Raw genomic sequence first — 20148 nt, forward strand, 5'->3', positions numbered from 1 at the left:
AGTGCCAAATCTGGGCCTGCTTTGTTCAGTTACTGGAGAGTTATTTTGCCTCTAGACAGATGGACAGCCAAATTTTTGAGCCTCTATTTCTCTTTCTTCCCCCCAATATTCCATCTGGTTAAACACTTATAACTGAAAATAAAGGTACTCATAGAACTAAAGACACTTCTGGAACATTAAGGTTTATATTTGCAGTGTGTCTTAATTTTATACATGTCAACATTACATGGAGGCACTTATTTGTATAAAATTCCCCTTATAAACATTTGCATAAATAAATTGATTTATTACATGTAGTATATGCCTTCGTATGTGTATAATATATCAAATTTTACATAGCTTCAGACTTTGCATGGAAAACCTACATTGTGATCATTCTCACTGATAAAAGGCTTTTGCAAATAGGCATTCATTTCTATTATTTCTGGGAATATTCTCTCTGTAAAGGCTTTTGTACAACTAAAAATTGTAATAATGCCTGTACTCCAGACAGCTTGATGTGCTACTGCTGTTGCATATCAGGGAATAAATTTCACTCAAGTACAAAGCTCCCAATACCTGCCACAACATCTTTTTCTTTCCTTTCTATTATAGCATTTAATTTGCAGCATAGAGAAGGTGATACAGCTTTTTAAGAGGCAGCACTTTGGGCAGTATGGCAAAACACTACAGTATAAACAATGGCCTCTAAAGCAAAGAAAGTACCTATATTTAGATCTTTATAATATTTATGAGGCAAGTCAGAAAGATAGTTTAGGCTAAAATTAGTTCCCAGTGTTTTATACACATGTGGCCATCAAATAATGGCAGGCATAAATTTACCTAGTGTCAGAAATGCAGGTTGTAATTTGCAGCACTTCTGATTAACTTAGGCCTATATAAACAATCATTTAAAATAATTTTCTTGATACATTAAAATTTTATTGAGAATATGATTTTTTGAGGAAATTTATTTAAGTTGTTTATGCTGCATGCAGTATGCATAATGAAATGTAAAAGCCATTGGCTAGGATGAAGGTAGACCCATATACTAGAAGTTTAAACATGTTAATACTTCAGCCAGTCATTACCTAGCAGATATACCAATCAAAGACTTAGTATAAATCTTCAAGTATACTATCTTTTCATTGTGTTAGAATTTTGGCAGACCATATAAAAGAATTCAGTTCACAGTTGTTCTGCCTTTTTAAATGTTAGAAACATTAATCAAGAGCTCCAACTTAGAAGTGTGTTTCTCTGTTTAGTATTCCAGTTCAACAAAGATCAATAGAGGCCATCCCTCTCTGTTTGACGGTTCTCCAGGAAGCAAAGGCGTGATTATGTAAATAGCACTGGTTCCCCTTTACTTCTGCCAGCTTGCTTATCTCCAAAGCCTTCTGCCTGCTGCTATTGGCGACCAATACAAGAGCCTGCATACACCTCTTATCTCCTCAAAAAGCTCTGAATGTACAAGGACCAAAGCCAGTAATGTTAAACAATGACACATGGCTGATTTTATTTCTAAATGATTTATTTGTGCTGAATTGAATTTCTTTCTTCAATCTTTAGATTCAGATGCAGCATTCCTAACAAGATGTCGGTGTATAAAAAGAGTAAAACAGCTCAAATCTCTTCATACATTTTTTTGAAATAATCAATGTCTACCACCAAACCACTTTGCTTCACTTTCACAAACATTTTAAAGGTTGCAGCAGTCTTCTGAGAAAGGAGGAAAGGCTGCAATATGAAAAGTTGCACTGTTATATAAGTATAGTACGTCTTAGCACATTTTCTCAAATAGAATCATATACAGATGAATTAATATTATCTTTTCCAAAAACAGTGGGAATTACAAATGTTGGAGAACATTCCTCAAAAGCCAAAAACCATAATGTGCTGTAAGTCCCAGTCCATGTCAACCCCACAGGCTTTATTAAACAAAAAGACAGCAAGTCTGTAATGAGAGATTAAGAAGCTCTTTTACTAAAGGGTACTAAGTACTTAATATGTGGAAACAGGCTACGGTGCCACTATGTTAAGAGTTTTGTTTGTTTTTTTAAGTCTGCCTGTTAAACTGCGCATTACTGCTTTTTTCAGAATCTGTCAGGGACGTGGCATGAATGGAAAGAGAGCATGGAAGAGTTAGCTTGTGCACTTCAGTTACCATATACTAACTGGCTAACTCGAGGTAATGTGAGACTACTTACTGTCTCTTAAATAAGAGGTCTAGATTGCTTCTTTGTTAACTGGGAGCAGGTTAACTGCATTAATTTGAATATTAACACACTAACTGTAATGAAAAGTAGTGGGAACTTCCTTTCTGTATATACTGTTAGATTTGGGCTTGTCATACTTTAAAAGTGTATGTTATAGCAAATTAAGTCCAAAACTAAATGACTTCATCATAAGGGCCCCTAATTCTTTAAAACAATTGATTGATTCAAACTGTCATATCAAGAACTCCTACAGTTACTGCTAGGTACATGCAAAATGAATTACACTAGTGTTATGATCTACCAGAACCACATTATTCTTATATTTCTGCTGAATTGATCCTTGACCCTAGTATCTCAAAGCATAATGTCCATTTAACATTAGCAGCAATGGCTTCTATTGTGAGGAACTACGTTTTGATAAGTAAACACTGATTCAGGCACAGCTTTTGAGCAATATATTCCCAGCTCAGTAAAAAATCCACTCTAGAATGAACCAGAACACATTATTGAAAGAAAGTTCATTAACCTTGCTAGATTTGGAGGTTAACAGAATAGCAGAAGAAAGGAAATGAGTGAACAGCTTTGATGCAAAACAAATTAAAATGAATGTCACCATTTCCTTTGATATTCATTAGCTGAAAATGCTCTTCTTAAATTTGTAAGCATTTATCTATGAAAACAGGTGTACATCTGCTGCTCAAGTGCTTCTTAGTGCTAAGGAGAAGAATAATGCAGACTCACCCGTCCCACTAAGGGAGCAGCTAGGGCATGGGGAAAAGACTTGTGCTGCAAAATCCTCAAACGTCATTACTTCTCTGTGATTCTGGATTATTGCTTCAAGATACAAAGCTCTTTCTTCATAACTGGAACTCTAGAGTTAAGGGCATGCTCAGACAAATGTACACAAGATTACATAGTTATAGTTCAATGCATATGAACGCACTTGGACAACTCTGATCTTGACATCTGTTTTGTTGGAAAGCTATCACAGAAAAAGGAGTTTTATTAGTGATCATGTGTTTTTATATCATTATAATAAAGGTAGTCCAAAATAACCAAAAATCTGCAACATAATTCTGTTTCATTGAGTGTGTTTGGAAAGAAAAAACATTCCTGATACTTTGCTACTAATGAAAAAGGAAAGCTTTTGTGACTTAAGAAAATATTCTGTCTAGAATCATGCCTGTTGATGGATAATACTGCTAACAGAAGATTAGGTTCTTACCTCAAAAAACTTCTTTCTGGTAGATGTGTCTAAGAGCTAGATGCACTAAACAAGATTGGTAACACCACATGGGTCTGATCTGATCTGATTTTTGGCCGATTCCAAAAGAGCTATTGATGTGCAAAAATGTTTGCATGCAAACAATTTGAGTGGAGGTTTGTTGTAATCCCTGTCTGATCCCACCGATGAATCACTGTCAGATCAATTCTCACACATGCGCAGAGTTGACAGGGGAAGCCTGAACAGCTGAGAGGCAGAAGCCCCGAAGCAGCCTCCTGCCAGACAGCTGTTTGGGACAGGAAACCTTTTTTTTTTTTTAAATGGATATAGATGTTGTGTATGTGTTACACACGCACAATATCTGTCTCATAAGCTCCTACCACTGCCAAAGGCAGCCCTCCCCGACGTCCCCCCATCCGACAAATGGCACCAGGGACTGACCCCACCGTGCCCCAGCAAAATTCAGCAGGAGAGATGCCCACTTCCTCCTGTCATGCCACCCTAAGTGAGAAAAAATTAGCAGGAGGGATGCCCACTCCCCTCCTACCAAAGGAGGGGAGACTCCCTGAACCATCCCCTACCTTTCCCCCCCAAAAAAGGCAAGAGGGATGCCCACTCCCTCCTACCACCAGATGCTCCCCTGACCCCCCCCCCAGGTACCTTTGTCAGAAGTCGAGAGCAGGAAGGAAGCTCGGGCCCTCCTGTTCCAAGGCTCAGCAGTCCAAAATGGTGGGCCTTCCCCTCCCCAGTGCGGGGGAGAGACCTTAGGCATCTGAGCCAGTCGAGACTTAGGCTCCTCCCTTTGTATTTCGGGATACTGAGGGAACAGCCTAAGGCCCGATTAGCTCAATTTTTCTCAGGCGAGGGGGGGTAGGTTGTTAGCATGGCAGGAGGGCCTGGGCATCCCTCCTGCCGATTTTCGCTGGTGAAGAGGGGGGTGGGTCGGTCCCTAGTGCCATTTGTCGGAGGGACGTTGGAGAGGGCCGTCTTTGGCAGGTGGGAACTTTTTTTTTTAAATGCGACTGATATTTTGTGTATGTGTGTGTATGTGTGTTTAACACACACAGCATTTGCACCCAATTTTTTTTTTTTTTTTAAGGGCTTAACTCTCAGTAAGACAGGTAAGTGACAGTTGCTTTTTTTGGATCACTAAAACCCCTACGCTTATTTTTGTGCATCATCAAGTGATGTTAGTGCATCAGTCACTCAGCTAGTTTGCATGACGTTTTAATATTAAATAGCTAATTTGCATGGCCGGTTTGGAAAATGGGCGATAAGAGGGGAAAAACATGTGGTGAACCATTTTGTGTATTGGGTCGACAAATGCAATTGTTACTAAAGCAGTCAAAACTGGTTTAGTGGCGATTGCTGACTTTAATGCATCTAGCTCTAAGAGTCCTGACTATAGGTAATATCTCCCAAATCATGAGCTGTGTTGCAGAATTTACATTCTTTGACTCCGCCTCCTACTCCAGTGCCTGTAGTGCCCCCTTCAGTTTGTATCAAAGCAATAAATCATCACTACAACATAAAAAATAGGAATGAGGGCTCCGGGATCATCCCCAAAAATACATTTCTGTTCTGCTTTGTAAGACAAAATTGAACCAAGTTAATTAGCCCTTAATATAAACCCAGGTGGAACGAACAACCTACCTGTCAAATATCAACCAACAGTAACACATATAAAAATTAGAGACACTCAACTTTTTTTTAATGTTCATTATTTTATTCTTCATATCAGACTGGCAGAAGGAGATCTCTAGCTGTGGATATGCACTCTGTCCGAGGCAGTAAGAAGGAGAATTCTACAGGACAGAGCATCACGACTCCTGAACACATCTACCAGAAAGAAGAGCCTAATCTTCCATTCTAGTGTACTGTATCTTGGAGTCCTTCCTGACTATAGGTGACATACCTAAGCAGATTCCTGAATGTAGGGCGGGACAGATGAGTCTGCCCTTAAAATTGAGGACCCAAAGGCTCTTGTGCTGCCATATCCACTCTGTAAAACTTGTAAATGTATGGAGAGTGGACCACGTAGCTGCCCTACAAATCTCCTCGGGAGGGATTGCCCAAGACTCCATCCACAAAGAAGTCACACCTCTAGTGGAGTGTGCTCTCAAGGAAATCAGTGGCTGCACCTTGAGCCACGAAAATTACTTTGACTAGACCCTCTAGGGGCACGAGGTCTGTTGTCTGGAAGAGACTTAGACCGACAGTCTGCCACACTGGCCATAAGGTCGTCCAATCCTTTACTGAACAGAAACTGTCCATTAAAGGGGAGCCTGCTTAGAGTGGCTTTCGAAGTCGAATCTCCCACCCATTGACTGCAGGACCAAGCGGAGACCGATGATGTAGAAGCTAAGTGGTTAACACTGAAATCAACCATACATGAAGCAACTAGCTGCTTCATAAAATCAGTAAATAAACGACAAAGAAACAATAAACCCCAATGGTTCACCGCGGAGATCTCGCACCTCATTAAGGAGAAGAAAAAAGCGTTTCTCTCCTACAAGCGCACGGAGAAAAGAGAGGCAAAAGTAGAATATAGGACCAGGTCTACAGCGGTCAAAATGGCAGTTAGGGAGGCAAAACTTCGAGTGGAAGAAATTCTGGCAAAAAACATTAAAAAGGGGGACAAATCCTTCTTCAGGTATATTAGTGACAGAAAAAGGAACGCCTTAGAAGATCGGACGGACGGAAGTTACGTGGAAGCAGATTCCGATAAAGCCGAACTATTGAATGAATACTTCTGCTCAGTCTTCACCTGTGAGGCACCGGGACACGGTCCCCAGTTGAAGGCAACACAAAGCACAGAAGACCCGTTTCAGAATTTTGAGTTCACACCAGGTGAAGTTTACAGTGAACTGGCAAGACTCAAGGTGAACAAAGCCATGGGACCAGACAATTTGCACCCAAGAATGCTCAGAGAATTGAGCGATGTCCTGGCGAAACCGTTGGCTGAGCTATTCAATCTCTCCCTAAGTAAGGGGAAAGTTCCCCTGGACTGGAAATTAGCTAATGTCGTTCCTCTGCATAAAAAGGGTTGCAGGGCAGAGGCTGCGAATTATAGACCGGTGAGTCTCACATCAATAGTGTGCAAACTCATGGAAACACTAATTAAAAGCAAATTGGACACGATCTTGAATGAAGGGAATCTTCGGGATCCCAGTCAGCATGGATTCACCAAGGGTAGGTCCTGCCAATCCAATCTCATCAGCTTCTTTGACTGGGTAACAAGAAAGTTGGACTTGGGAGAGTCTTTGGACGTCGTGTACCTGGACTTCCGGAAAGCTTTTGACAGTGTCCCACACCGCAGGCTGCTAAGCAAGATGGAATCGATGGGGTTAGGAGAGACACTAACTGCATGGGTCAATGATTGGCTGAGTGGCAGACTTCAGAGGGTGGTGGTTAATGGTACCCTCTCTAAAACATCGGAGGTGACCAGTGGAGTGCCGCATGGCTCGGTCCTGGGTCCACTCCTTTTCAACATATTCATAGGGGATCTGACTCAAGGGCTTCAAGGTAAAATAACACTATTCGCCGATGATGCCAAACTATGTAATATAGTAAGTGAATGCAGTTTACAGAATTATATGGCGCAGGACCTGCTTACATTGGAAAGTTGGTCCTCAACCTGGCAGCTAGGCTTCAATGCTAAGAAATGTAAGGTCATGCACCTCAGAAGCGGAAATCCATGCAGGACGTACTTCTTGAACGGAGAAACTTTAACTAGGACTTCAGCAGAACGAGATTTAGGAGTAATCATCAGTGCAGACATGAAAACTGCCAATCAAGTGGAGAAGGCTTCATCTAAGGCAAGGCAGATATTGGGTTGTATCAATAGAAGTTTCGTCAGCCGAAAGCCTGAAGTCATAATGCCGTTGTACAGGGCCATGGTGAGACCTCATCTGGAGTACTGTGTGCAATTCTGGAGGCCACATTATAGTAAAGATGTGCGCAGAATTGAATCGGTTCAACGGACGGCCACCAGGATGATCTCGGGGCTCAAGGGTCTCTCGTACGAAGAGAGACTGAACAAATTGCAGCTCTACACTCTTGAAGAACGTAGGAAGAGGGGAGACATGATCGAAACATTTAAGTACCTCACGGGACGTGTCGAAGTGGAAGATGATATTTTCTTTCTCAAGGGACCCTCGGCCACAAGAGGGCACCTGCTCAAACTCAGGGACGGAAAATTTCATGGCGACACCAGAAAGTATTTCTTCACAGAGAGAGTGGTTGATCATTGGAACAAACTTCCAGTGCAGGCGATCGAGGCAGACAGCGTGCCAGACTTTAAGAATAAATGGGATACCCATGTGGGATCCCTACGAGGGTCAAGATAAGGAAATTGGGTCATTAGGGCATAGACAGGGGGTGGGTAAGCAGAGTGGGCAGACTTGATGGGCTGTAGCCCTTTTCTGCCGTCATCTTCTATGTTTCTATGATCTAAAGCATTCTGCAGACAGAGATAGAGTAAACAGACACCTTGCTTAAGACTCTGATAATGTCATATAAGATATCCGCTACATAATCAATCCCTGCCATTACCAGCTGGGGAAGACATCGTCATCTGTGTCAGGAACCTGACAGACTTTTGTATGACAGGAGTGTGCCCTGAAATAAGCCATTGATGCAGCTTTAACTCCCAAGACTTTGAATTGCTGCTTAAGGACTACATCCACCCAGCAATCTTGTGCATCCTTTAACATTACTCCACCTTCACTAGGGAAGGAAGTACACTTGGTAATCTGTGCTACCAGTGAATCTGTTGAAATTCAGGAGCCATTGGGTAAAGCTTTGTTATCATCTTAGCAACCCACAGGAAGCCCTCAGAGGTCTCCCAATGCTCCGTAACTAAGGGACAGCAAAGGCATAGATTCAGACTCCCAGTCCCCCCAGTCCTTATTTGACTGGGCTTCTGGACCCTACCTGGTGACCTCTTCTGAGGGGTGCACTTTAGAAGTGAGCAAATCCCCTTGTGCAGTCACCAGTACTCCTTCAGTTGGACCCTGGAAACCCCAACAATTTAAGTAGGCTTGGTGTCCACATTAGACTTACAAAATTAGGAGTGAAGCCCTAACTAGAGGGCTCTGAGGACCCCTTTAGGGCTTTCCATGGTCTCCTTTTGGGCTCTGTGGCATTCACGAAGCTGCGCTTTGCCCGATCGCTATTCAGAGGCTCTGGAGGGGATTTTCTTGGACAAAGGAGCCATCTGCGATCCCCCAGCCCTGGAAGTACCAAGAGAGGCTATGCCCAAGGCTCCTGCCCCTCCCTCACGTGCCCTGCAGTATGCGGTGCACGGATGCTCCTCAGCTGACTATCAGCGCAAATATGGCATGATATCACAGCTTGAGGGGGTCCATCCCAAGTGATTTTTTTTTTTTTTAATTGAAGGGTTTTGAAGTAGATGGAGGCGTTTAAACAAAAACTGAGAAATCCAAGATGGTTGCTGCAGCATTGTCGTGCCAAAAACAGCCAGAGTAAACCAAACCAAAGGTCAAAAAATTATAGGAAGAGTTTTTTGGAGGTGGAGGACCCTATATCAAGCCCCAGAAATGCTTTGAACATGCAATTTCAGACCCCCCCCCTGATCTTCCCATAGGCAACAATAACCTTAATCACAATTTGTCTGTGCTGGTGCTAGCCTGCTTTAGCTGTCACAGGAACTGGAACTTAGAGAAGACACTGCCTTAGTCAACCAAATCAAGTCCATGTGCTGCAATCTTCAGGCTGCCAGTTGGACTAAAGTCGGACTGAGACTTCAACCCACACGAATCCACACAATAAAGGGGGAGGGAAAACGCAGCTGACACCCACCAAAGCCTGACCAGACCACCATGGGGGACAAACAGCTTGCACTTAAATACCTGATAAATCAGGTTGAGAACCAGCTTCCAGGGGATCGGACCCTGAGCTCCACAAGTGCCACTGCAGGTTGGCCAGACAGATATCCCGAGAGTTTCACTGCTAGCGGCAAACTTCTTTTCCAGGGTCTGTGTCCTCTCCCAGGCAGAGCTGTCCCAGGGCCAATGGGAACCTCTTGAGCACCATAAAACCCATGGATTCAGATAAAAACCCAAAAAATAAGAAAAAAAAAATGATCAGAGAAGATCAAAACTCACTTGCACAAGGAAAAACTGGAGAGGGCACTACAGCCAAAGGAGGAGGCGGAGTTGAAGAATGTAAATTTCATCCTTCTGCACACAACTTATGATTTGGAGGATATTACCTATAGTCAGGACTCCTAGACACATTTTACTAGAATTGGACAACAGTATTAGATTTAACAGATAGAAAGTTTTGTAAATTAATAAAATTTGTCAAATTGCTGAAACATAAACATTAAAGGGAGGTAATCATTAAGCTGCAGTAAAAATTGGCCGTTTACAGCACCTTAGTTTACCATGGGAGTCATTAAACTGCAATATTTCAGTTCTGTTACTGAAACTGCCTGAAAGCATCAGGCTGTTAACTCATAGCCCAGTGTATGTGGGTAGTACCCTAAAGGGGCAGGATAGAAACCGCCCCCTCCCTCCTTCAGAACACAGCTTTTCTCCAATGAGATTCCCCCCTCCCCCTGAATAGACTGCGTATACATGTAATAAGCTTATGAATTCCAGAAGGAAGCTCTCTTTGGCACAATGCAAGTGCCACAGTGAGCATTAGCAGTAAAGCCAAATAACCTGACTTAGTTTCATTGCTATTATGGTATGCACAAAAATAACCATTTGGAGACATTGACCATGGATATAACTTTACCTCTCTAAATTCCTAATATCTAATTGGTTCTGAGGCAACAGTGATCCCTAGTACCGGTAGTACTCTTATGGTACTGTTAAGGGTCAAACAACCATATAAGAGCAAAAAAACTCTTACATGACAACTCGAGCCCTAATGGTAATATGAGACTACTGATAGGAGTCAACAGTGCCATTTTAAACTGTGTGTGGAAAGGGCAGGAACAACTAAATAACTCCTGCCCCAGAACCCCCTAGACAACAGGGATTTGGAGTCTTTGTGTAAGGAGATCTCAGGAATGAATTGTGTTCAGCGATCTTGTCTTTGGGAGAGGGTATCTTCTAGGGGAGGGCGAACAGAGTTTGCTTCAATTCCTTTAAAATGGCACTAGGAGCATCAAACCACATGTTAGCAGCTTGATGCTCCCAAGCAGGAAAAATTATGGAAGTTGTTTTATTTGATTTACATAATAATGAGGAGTTTTGTATGCATTTACAATAGGGGTGAACATTTACCCCACTTTTACAAAACCGTACTGCGGTTTCTAGCACCAGCCGCAGCGGTAACAGCTGATGCTCATAGGAATTCTATGAGCAGTGGAGCTGTTACTGCTAAGGCCGGCGCTAAAAACCGTGGGGTAGTGCATTAGTAATTGGATTAATTTGTTAAAATTTGAGCTACAATTAATTTTTAACTCTGACCAAAATTTTTAACTCCCCACTGTTATCCAGCATTGCTTTCTCTCCCCTTGCCTATCCCGAAGTCTGACATCTCTTCTCTCAGAGGCAGCAATTCCCACGCTCTATCGGCAGCTTACTCAAAACCCTTCCTCCTGCTGGGTCCTGCTCCTTCCCAGCCTAACTTCCTATTTCACCTTTGCATGCTGTGATTAAGTGCAAATCAAGATTAAAATTTATAATTGTTGCCCACCCCTAATTTACATACTTTACATTTCATTATTACGTACCTCCCAGTAACAAACTAATATGTATTATAACATATATTACTGCCATTTACTACTACTATTAATTATTTCTATAGCGCTACCAGATGCATGCAGCGCGTCACAAAGAGTAAGAAAACAGTCCCTGCTCGAAAGAGCTTACAATCTAGACAAACAGGATGTCATGGATGCATCTAGGGAGCTGCTTCCCAACTGAGCAGGATGATTCTAGCTCTTTCTAGCTCCTTTTTTATTTTGCATTAAGGGTCAAACAACGTGATTGCTGTAATGCACCGCATTAACTATGCCCTTAAATGAATAGTTAAGCTCCAGAGGATGTGGTAATATCAGTTAGCATAGCTGGGCTTAGAAAAAAAACTTTGGACATGTTGCTGGAGGGAAAGTCCATAGTATATTATTGAGAAAGACATGGGGAAAGCTACTGTTTGCCCTGGATTGGAAGCATGTAATGTTGCTTGTACTATTTGAGTTTTTGCCAGGTACTTGTGACCTGGATTGGCCATTGTGGATACAGGGTTTGATGGACCATTAGTCTGACCCAGTATGGATATTCTTATGACAATATTGTTTGCCACTTTTGCCAAGTTACTAAAACAAATAATTGTACTATGTTTTGCAATATATGACAACACATTGCACAGATATATGAAATATGTCAAATTGTAGAAACATACTGGAAATGTTTTATTAAAGATATGATCATGTTTATAGTTAATGAATTAGAAAGGCAATTTGCATAATTTTTATACAGTACCCACAAAGAGAAATAGCTACACAATTTGAAAATAAGCTTGGCCTTTTAATTACAACTCTGAAACCTGAAACCCACAGCATTCAAATGTGTAATCAAAAACCAGTCACCAATAAACCTTACAAGCGTAACAAGCTGAAGCAACTTTCCAGCTGTCTTAATAGGACCCCTGCTTGTGGCAGCTTTTCATGGCGTAGAAAGCAATGCTTTTTCTTTTGTGTGAAGCTTCTGTTTTCTCAGAAGGTGAATCATGCATTTCCAATAACAGGATAATGTCTGAAACTAATTTACAATGACTTGGAAAACCTCACATATGACTTTGTGAATTAACACTTGAAGAAGCCAGTATGACATCTCATTCCCCTTGTCTAGTTATATAAATCTATATACTGTATGCTTTAAAGAACAATTTTGCAGAGTGATATACTGTTTATGTTATGTAGAGATGTTTAGATGTTCGACAGCCCTGTGACTTGAATTCACGTAACTGCTAATTTGCAATTAGCAACCACAAATTTTTAATAACTGCCAGATAAAGGTATAATTTCAAGATGTTTCTATGATAGCAATCAGTATTTTTCTAAAACCATTGCTTTCACCAAATGCATTAAGAACATCTGTAGAACAGTTTCTGATCAGTGCAAAAATACTTTAACATGCAGGAAAATATTTTAAATCAGATCTCATATTATATCTTTCTAAACATATATAGGTATACCTACATGTCTCCCAGTTCAAGAGACACAAATGGAATTCAGAAGAAAAGAGGAATATTAGAAATTTCAAGGAAAGCACTTAAGGCAATATTATTTCTCAAATTTTTGTATTATAATGTAGAAGGAAACATTCCTGGTAGCATTACAGATTGAGTGAATTTGCTGTTGCTGCTGTTTCTAGGGACTGAACTCTTGATGACTTTTGTTAATGATTAGGCTGCCAAACTTCCTAAGAGCACAGGCACACGCCTAGACCCTATTCTAAAGGGACTGACTGATGCCATTCACATCTCATTATGAGCATGCTTATTCTACACAGCACTTGGCAGTTGCCAGGGTTCTCTATTCCATACTGCCACAGCAAGCCACTGGTCCTGTTAACAGCAGGATGTTAGGCCTGAGTGGCCGTCTGGTGAACAGGCACTCTGACACTAAGCTGGCACGTGCTGGCACAGCAGGAGCAGACTAAGGCGTGACAAATTACTGAAAGAGCTAAGCTAAACTTATGGCTAACAACCACCTGAGCCTTAGGACCTCTATGGGCTAGCCATCAAACTCTCAATTCATTGCTCACGCCTTTTAGTCTACAGACTGTGGGCTCAGTTTAAACAAGGCAGATTCGCTATAAAGGCCTTTCATGCTATGCCTAATAATATCCTGCTGTTTAATTAAAGGCCTTGCACATTGAACACATAAGCATACAATGCAATGAACAATTGCTCACAAAACTATAGTTCATATGTGTAGGGCTAACTAGTGCAGGGAAAGGTAAAAAGGAAGGCAGGTTTGCTATGTTCAGAGAAATCATAAGAAGCTAATACAAGAGAACAGTTGTAAATGTGGAAGAATGGCAACAAACCATACTCAAGATAACCACCAGTTTAGTATAACAGCATTCATACCAAGTCAGTTCTGAAGAACAACAAAACGAAGACTGGAACCAAACATCATACAGAAGTTTAATTCTTATGCCCGGATTCTATAAACAGTGCATAATTGGCAGCCACTCACAAAAGTGGCGCCAATTGCGGCGTCAATCAAGTGATGGCACCGTTTATAAAATCGTGGCTCCATCACAGATCGGCGCTGGAAATGCAGATTGGGGATTTTGAAGGACTACATTTCCAGCGCCTATCTGCGACGAGAATCATGACTATGGAGGCAACTACCAATGCCTAAGGGTACTTTCAGCATTAACTACACCTATTTTACCCTTAGGCAATGGTAGGGAAGTCTGTAGTCACAATTCTGGCACCGTTTGTGGAGGCGCCATCTTTTAAAATGAGATTTTCATTGCTTTTAAACTATGTGATCAATTATCGCATTGATTAAGACAATTAAACCAATTGTAAACGGTGCCTAACTAGTGGTGCCATTTATAGAATTTGGGCCTTAATGCTCATGGAAGAGATTTCTTTTTAGAGTTGTTTTTCCTGAGCTAAAAGGAAAAGAGAAAGTGAACATTAGTTTCAATTGTACCAGGAAAGGTAACAAGAGTCCCCATGCAAACACTTAAAACCAGAAAAGCACAGTTACCTACCGTAACAGGTGTTATCCAGGGACAGCAGGCAGATATTCTTGACTGATGGGTGACGGCACCGACGGAGCCCCGGTACGGACAATTTTAGAGTGATTGCACTCTAAGAACTTGGAAAGTTCTCGTAGACCGCACCGCGCACGCGCGAGTGCCTTCCCGCCCGACAGAGGCGCGCGGTCCCCAGTTAGGATAAGCCAGCTAAGAAGCCAACCCGGGGAGGAGGGAGGGACGCAAGAATATCTGCCTGCTGTCCCTGGATAACACCTGTTACGGTAAGTAACTGTGCTTTATCCCAGGACAAGCAAGCAGCATATTCTTGACTGATGGGTGACCTCCAAGCTAACAAAAAGAGGGATGGTGGGAAGGTTGGCCATTAGGAAAACAAATTTTGCAAAACAGATTGGCCGAAGTGACCATCCCGTCTGGAGAATGCATCCAGACAATAATGAGATGTAAAAGTATGAACTGAGGACCAAGTGGCAGCCTTGCAGATTTCCTCAATGGGAGTGGAACGAAGGAAAGCTACAGATGCTGCCATAGCTCTAACTCTATGGGCTGTGACGGAACCTTCCAGTGTCTGTCCGGACTGAGCATAACAGAATGAAATGCACGCTGCGAGCCAATTAGATAGCGTACGTTTAGAAACAGGACGTCCCAATTTATTCGGGTCAAAGGACAAAAAAAGTTGGGGTGAAGATCTGTGGGGCTTAGTACGGTCTAAATAGAAAGCTAAGGCCCGTTTACAGTCCAAAGTATGAAGAGCCTGTTCTCCAGAATGAGAATGAGGTTTCGGAAAGAAAACAGGCAGTACAATCGATTGGTTGAGATGGAACTCAGAAACAACCTTAGGGAGAAACTTTGGATGTGTACGTAGAACCACCTTATCATGATGAAAGACTGTGAAAGGTGGGTCAGAAACTAGTGCATGGAGCTCTCTGACCCTCCTGGCAGAGGTGAGAGCTATAAGGAAAAGTACCTTCCAAGTGAGAAACTTGAAAGTGGCAGTAGCTAAAGGTTCAAATGGAGGCTTCATCAAAGCGGAGAGAACCACATTGAGATCCCAGATAACAGGAGGTGCTTTAAGAGGTGGTTTCACATTGAAAAGACCTCGCATGAACCTGGACACCTGGGGATGAGCTGAAAGGAGTTTCCCATGGACTGGCTCATGAAAAGCCGCAATAGCGCTGAGATGGACTCTGATGGAGGTAGATTTAAGGCCAGAGTCAGACAGAGAAAGCAGATAATCCAACAAAGTCTCTACTGCAAGGGACGTGGGATCATGATGATGACGAAGACACCAAGAAGAGAACCTTGTCCACTTTTGATGGTAACATTGCAGAGTGGCAGGTTTTCTGGAAGCATCCAGAATCGAACGAACAGGCTGAGATAGGAGAGAATCATGTGAAGTTATCCCTAGAGATACCAAGCTGTCAGGTGCAGAGATTGGAGGTTGGGATGCAGAAGGGTCTCCTGATGTTGCGTAAGCAGAGAAGGATACAGAGGAAGAAGAAAAGGTTCCCTGGAACTGAGTTGAAGTAGAAGAGAGAACCAATGTTGTCTGGGCCACCGTAGAGCAATCAGAATCATGGTGGCTCCCTCCCTCTTGAGTTTGAACAATGTTCTCAACATGAGAGGCAGAGGAGGGAAAGCGTATAGGAACAGATTTGACCAATCGAGGAGAAATGCATCTGCTGCCAGACGGTGGGGAGAGTATAGTCTTGAGCAGAAGAGGGGCAGCTGGTGATTGTGAGGAGCTGCAAAAAGGTCTATCTGAGGAGTGCCCCACTGAGCGAAGATGGACTGTAGAATTAAAGGATCGAGTGTCCACTCGTGAGGTTGGAGAATTCTGCTCAGCTTGTCCGCTAGAGAATTCTGTTCTCCCTGAATGTAGATCGCTTTTAGAAATAAGTGGTGTGCTGTGGCCCAAGACCAGATCTTTTGGGCTTCCTGGCACAAGAGACGAGAGCCTGTCCCACCCTGTTTGTTGATGTAGTACATGGCAACTTGATTGTCTGTGCACAACAGGAGGACTTGAGGAAAGAGAAGATGTTGGAAGGCCTTGAGAGCATAAAACATCACTCTGAGTTCCAGAAAATTGATGTGATGCTTCATTTCCTGTGCTGTCCAAATCCCTTGAGTTTGGAATTCATTCAAATGAGCTCCCCATGCATAAGGGGAAGCGTCGGTGGTGATGACCAGTTGATGAGGAGGTAGATGGAATAGAAGACCTCTGGAGAGATTTGAGGATATCAACCACCATTGTAGAGATTGACGAAGAGATGATGTCACAGATATGTGTCGTGAGCAAGGATCCATCGCTTGGGACCACTGGGTAGCTAGGGTCCATTGAGGCGTGCGCAGGTGAAGACGTGCCAGAGGGGTGACATGAACTGTTGAAGCCATGTGTCCCAATAGTATCATCATTTGCTTGGCAGAGATGGAACTTTGAGGAAGAACCTGCTGACACAGAAATTGAAGAGTGTGAAGACGGTTGGACGGCAGGAATGCTCTCATGAGGACTGTGTCCAGCACCGCTCCAATGAATTGAAGTCTCTGAGTGGGGATGAGATGAGATTTGGGAAAATTGATCTCGAACCCCAGAAACTGTATGAACAAGATGGTTTGATTGGTGGCCAGGAGCACTGTTTGAGGAGAATTGGCCTTTATCAACCAATCGTCCAGGTAAGGAAAAACCTGAAGATGATGGGAACGAAGGAAAGCAGCTACCACAATCAGACATTTGGTGAACACTCTTGGAGATGAAGCAAGACCGAAGGGGAGAACTTTGTACTGGTAATGACAGTGGTTGATCATGAAGCGGAGATACTGTCTGGAGGCTAGATGGATGGGTATATGAGTGTATGCCTCCTTGAGGTCGAGGGAGCATAGCCATTCGCCCTGATTGAGAAGAGGATAAAGAGATGGTAAAGAAAGCATCTTGAATTTCTCCTTGACCAAGCATTTGTTGAGATCTCGAAGATCTAAAATGGGCCTGAGATCTCCTGTTTTCTTTGGAACTAGAAAGTAACGGGAGTAAAATCCCTGTCCCTTCTGGTCTAGAGGAACTTCCTCTATGGCGTTCAGAAGAAGAAGGGATTGAACCTCTTGAATAAGGAGAGAGGTTTGAGGAGTGTTCAAAGCAGACTCTTTTGGCAGACTTTGAGTGGGACAAGTCTGGAAATTGAGAGAGTAGCCGTGGCGGATGATGTTGAGGACCCATTGATCGGATGTAATGATCTCCCAATGGCTGAGATAATAGGTCAGGCGCCCTCCTATAGGTTGAGAAAGATGGGCAGATGGTGGGATATTGGCTATGCTCTGGAGAAACACGTCAAAAGGGCTGGGTAGACTTTTGAGGTGGAGGAGGTTTCTGTTGCTGTTGCGTTGGCCTCGGAGGTTGACGTTGTTGTTGTCGCTGACGTCTAGGTTGTTGGGGAGCCTGAGGTAAGGGGCGAGCAGCATAGCGGCGTTGGTAGGCCGATTGTTGTCGAAAAGGCCTAGTAGGGGGAGTCTTCTTTTTATTCTTTAGGAGAGTATCCCAACGTGTCTCATGTGCCGATAGCTTTTGAGTCGTGGAATCCATGGAATCTCCAAACAGCTCATCCCCTAAGCAAGGAGCATTTGCTAGACGGTCTTGGTGGTTTACCTCTAGTTCTGAGACCCTGAGCCATGCCAACCTGCGCATAGCCACTGACATAGCTGTGGCTCTAGAAGTCAATTCGAAGGTATCATAAATTGATCTTACTAGAAACTTCCTCAACTGGAGAAGAGAGGAAGCACAGGCATGAAAAGTAGATTTTTTGCGATCAGGAAGATATTTCTCAAAAGTAGATATTTTTTGGATTAAATGCTTTAAATAAAATGAGAAATGAAAAGCATAGTTTCCTGATCTGTTGGCTAGCATGGCGTTTTGATATAAACGTTTGCCAAATTTGTCCATTGACTTTCCTTCTCTGCCAGGAGGGACTGAGGCATACACATTAGCTCCCGCTGATTTCTTTAAAGTGGACTCTACCAAAAGAGATTCATGCGGGAGCTGAGGTTTATCAAACCCAGGAATAGGAATTATCCTGTATAATGAGTCCAGTTTACGAGGGTCTCCTGGGACAGTCAGGGGAGTCTCTAGGTTTTTATAAAACGTTTCTCTTAAAATATCATGAAGAGGAAGTTTAAGAAATTCCCTTGGAGGCTGGTCAAAGTCCAATGCATCAAGAAATGCTTTAGATTTCTTTGACTCAGCCTCCAAGGGAATAGACAAAGATTCACACATCTCTTTTAAGAAAGAGGGAAATGATGTGGAATCCAGGTGAGAAGAGGGATCTGTAACAAGGCGTTCCTCCTCATCAGAAGAGCATTCACCTTCGGACAGAAAGGGCTCTTCAGAATCACCCCATAAATCAGGATCCCTAACCTGAGAGCCATGGTGTCGAGACTCTGGTGTGGAGGGTTCCAGGTGTCGGGTTTTATGGGTGGACTTGCCCGATCTCATGGATACGGTACCAGGCGATGCGACCTGTTGTGCTGGTACCGAGGTTTGTACCGCCTGGTGTTAAGATTTAGGTTCTGGAGCTAAAATCGGCATCGAAGTCGATGAGGTGGTAAGAACCGGTACCGACAAGTTGGATGCCGATAAAAGAGGGCACTCCACCATCGGTACCGGTGGCTCCGACCGGACCGGAACTGGAAGGTTCTGGGGTAAAAGAGCAGGAAGTAGCTGTTGAAGTTGCTCTTTCAGCTGTACCTGCAGAACGGCGGCAATACGCTCGTCCAGCGAAGGCACCGGTACCGCTTTTTTCTTCTGCGGTACCTTGGGTGCTGCTCGACACTCCGAAGAAGAACCCGATGTCGAGGGGCTAACTTCAATCGGAGCGGAGCGCTTCCATGGGCGCCTCAAGGTCGGCAGGATTGGACTCACTGCAGTGGAGACTGGAGGACGCTCCAGCGGAGAAGGCTTCTTAGCCGGCTTACCTGCTGGATGCGACGGTATCGCGCGGCGTCGATGAAGTCGGTGCCGACTGAGATGGAACCGATGTCGGCGCTGGTGTGGCGGAATCGGACATCTCGGCGCCGAAGAGTAACCGCTGCTGGATTTGGCGATTTTTAAGTGTTCTCTTTTTTAAAGTTGCACAGCGGGTGCAAGTGGATGCTCGATGGTCGGGACCAAGACACTGCAGACACCAGTTATGCGGGTCTGTCAGTGAAATTGGTCGAGCGCACCGCTGGCACTTTTTAAACCCGGGCTGAGGGGGCATGAAAGTAAAGACAGCCTCTGTCAAATCGAAGGCCGAGGCTTCGATTGTGGCAACAGGCCCCGCCGGGGCGAACGAAAAATGGAAAGAAAAAAACTAAGTTAGTTTTTTTTTTTTTTTTTTTAAAGAAAGAAAAAGAAAAGAAATAAAGTAAACTTTATTTCAAAAAGGTTTACGCAAGCGGGAAGATCAAAAAAATTTCTTCAACGGCCGTTGAGGAAACGCGTCTTCTTAGCTCCGCGGAAACTAAGAAACTGGGGACCGCGCGCCTCTGTCGGGCGGGAAGGCACTCGCGCGTGCGCGGTGTGGTCTACGAGAACTTTCCAAGTTCTTAGAGTGCAATCACTCTAAAATTGTCCGTACCGGGGCTCCGTCGGTGCCGTTACCCATCAGTCAAGAATACGCTGCCTGCTTGTCCTGGGATAATATAACTTATGTCAAGTGACTTCAGATTTTAGATTCTGCAATCCTTTAGCTTGTATATTCAAACAGTTTATTTGCCTGATTAGCTACCTTCTACTTGGGACAGCAAAGTTATTTGCAAATTCAAAATAGCAATTTTAAGGAACACATCAGTAGCAGTACCTTATTTTCATCTAAGACAAATTCTGAGAAATGGCTTGAATTAAATATTTTCCCTTGTTCATTATGAGCATCTGTCACTCACATACACTTTATCCCTGTAAAACTGCCCAAACAGCTCCATTTCTCAATGGGGGCTAGGAGAATGGAGCAGATCGAAAGGGGTCGTTTCAAGATCTTTTGTG

General features: G+C 43.3%; 1 protein-coding gene across 7 annotated transcripts in view; it reads right to left on the reverse strand.

Annotated features, from left to right (window-relative positions):
• Window positions 1–20148, reverse strand: part of RALGAPA2 (Ral GTPase activating protein catalytic subunit alpha 2) — a 1036168-nt gene that overhangs the window by 62322 nt on the left and 953698 nt on the right. For 6 of the 7 annotated variants that reach the window (XR_004538694.1, XR_004538695.1, XM_033936259.1 and 3 more), the window contains one exon: window positions 2937–3058. Coding sequence is in view for 5 of the 7 variants with exons in the window: in XM_033936259.1 (XP_033792150.1) it covers window positions 2937–3058 (122 nt within the window). In the remaining 2 variants the exon portion in view is untranslated. Of the gene's footprint in view, window positions 1–269; window positions 1717–2936; window positions 3059–20148 lie in introns of those variants that run through there. The other variant, XM_033936257.1, reaches the window with a different exon arrangement.

The sequence above is a fragment of the Geotrypetes seraphini genome, chromosome 3 (assembly GCF_902459505.1).
Source record: "Geotrypetes seraphini chromosome 3, aGeoSer1.1, whole genome shotgun sequence".
NCBI classification, from domain to species: domain Eukaryota; kingdom Metazoa; phylum Chordata; class Amphibia; order Gymnophiona; family Dermophiidae; genus Geotrypetes; species Geotrypetes seraphini.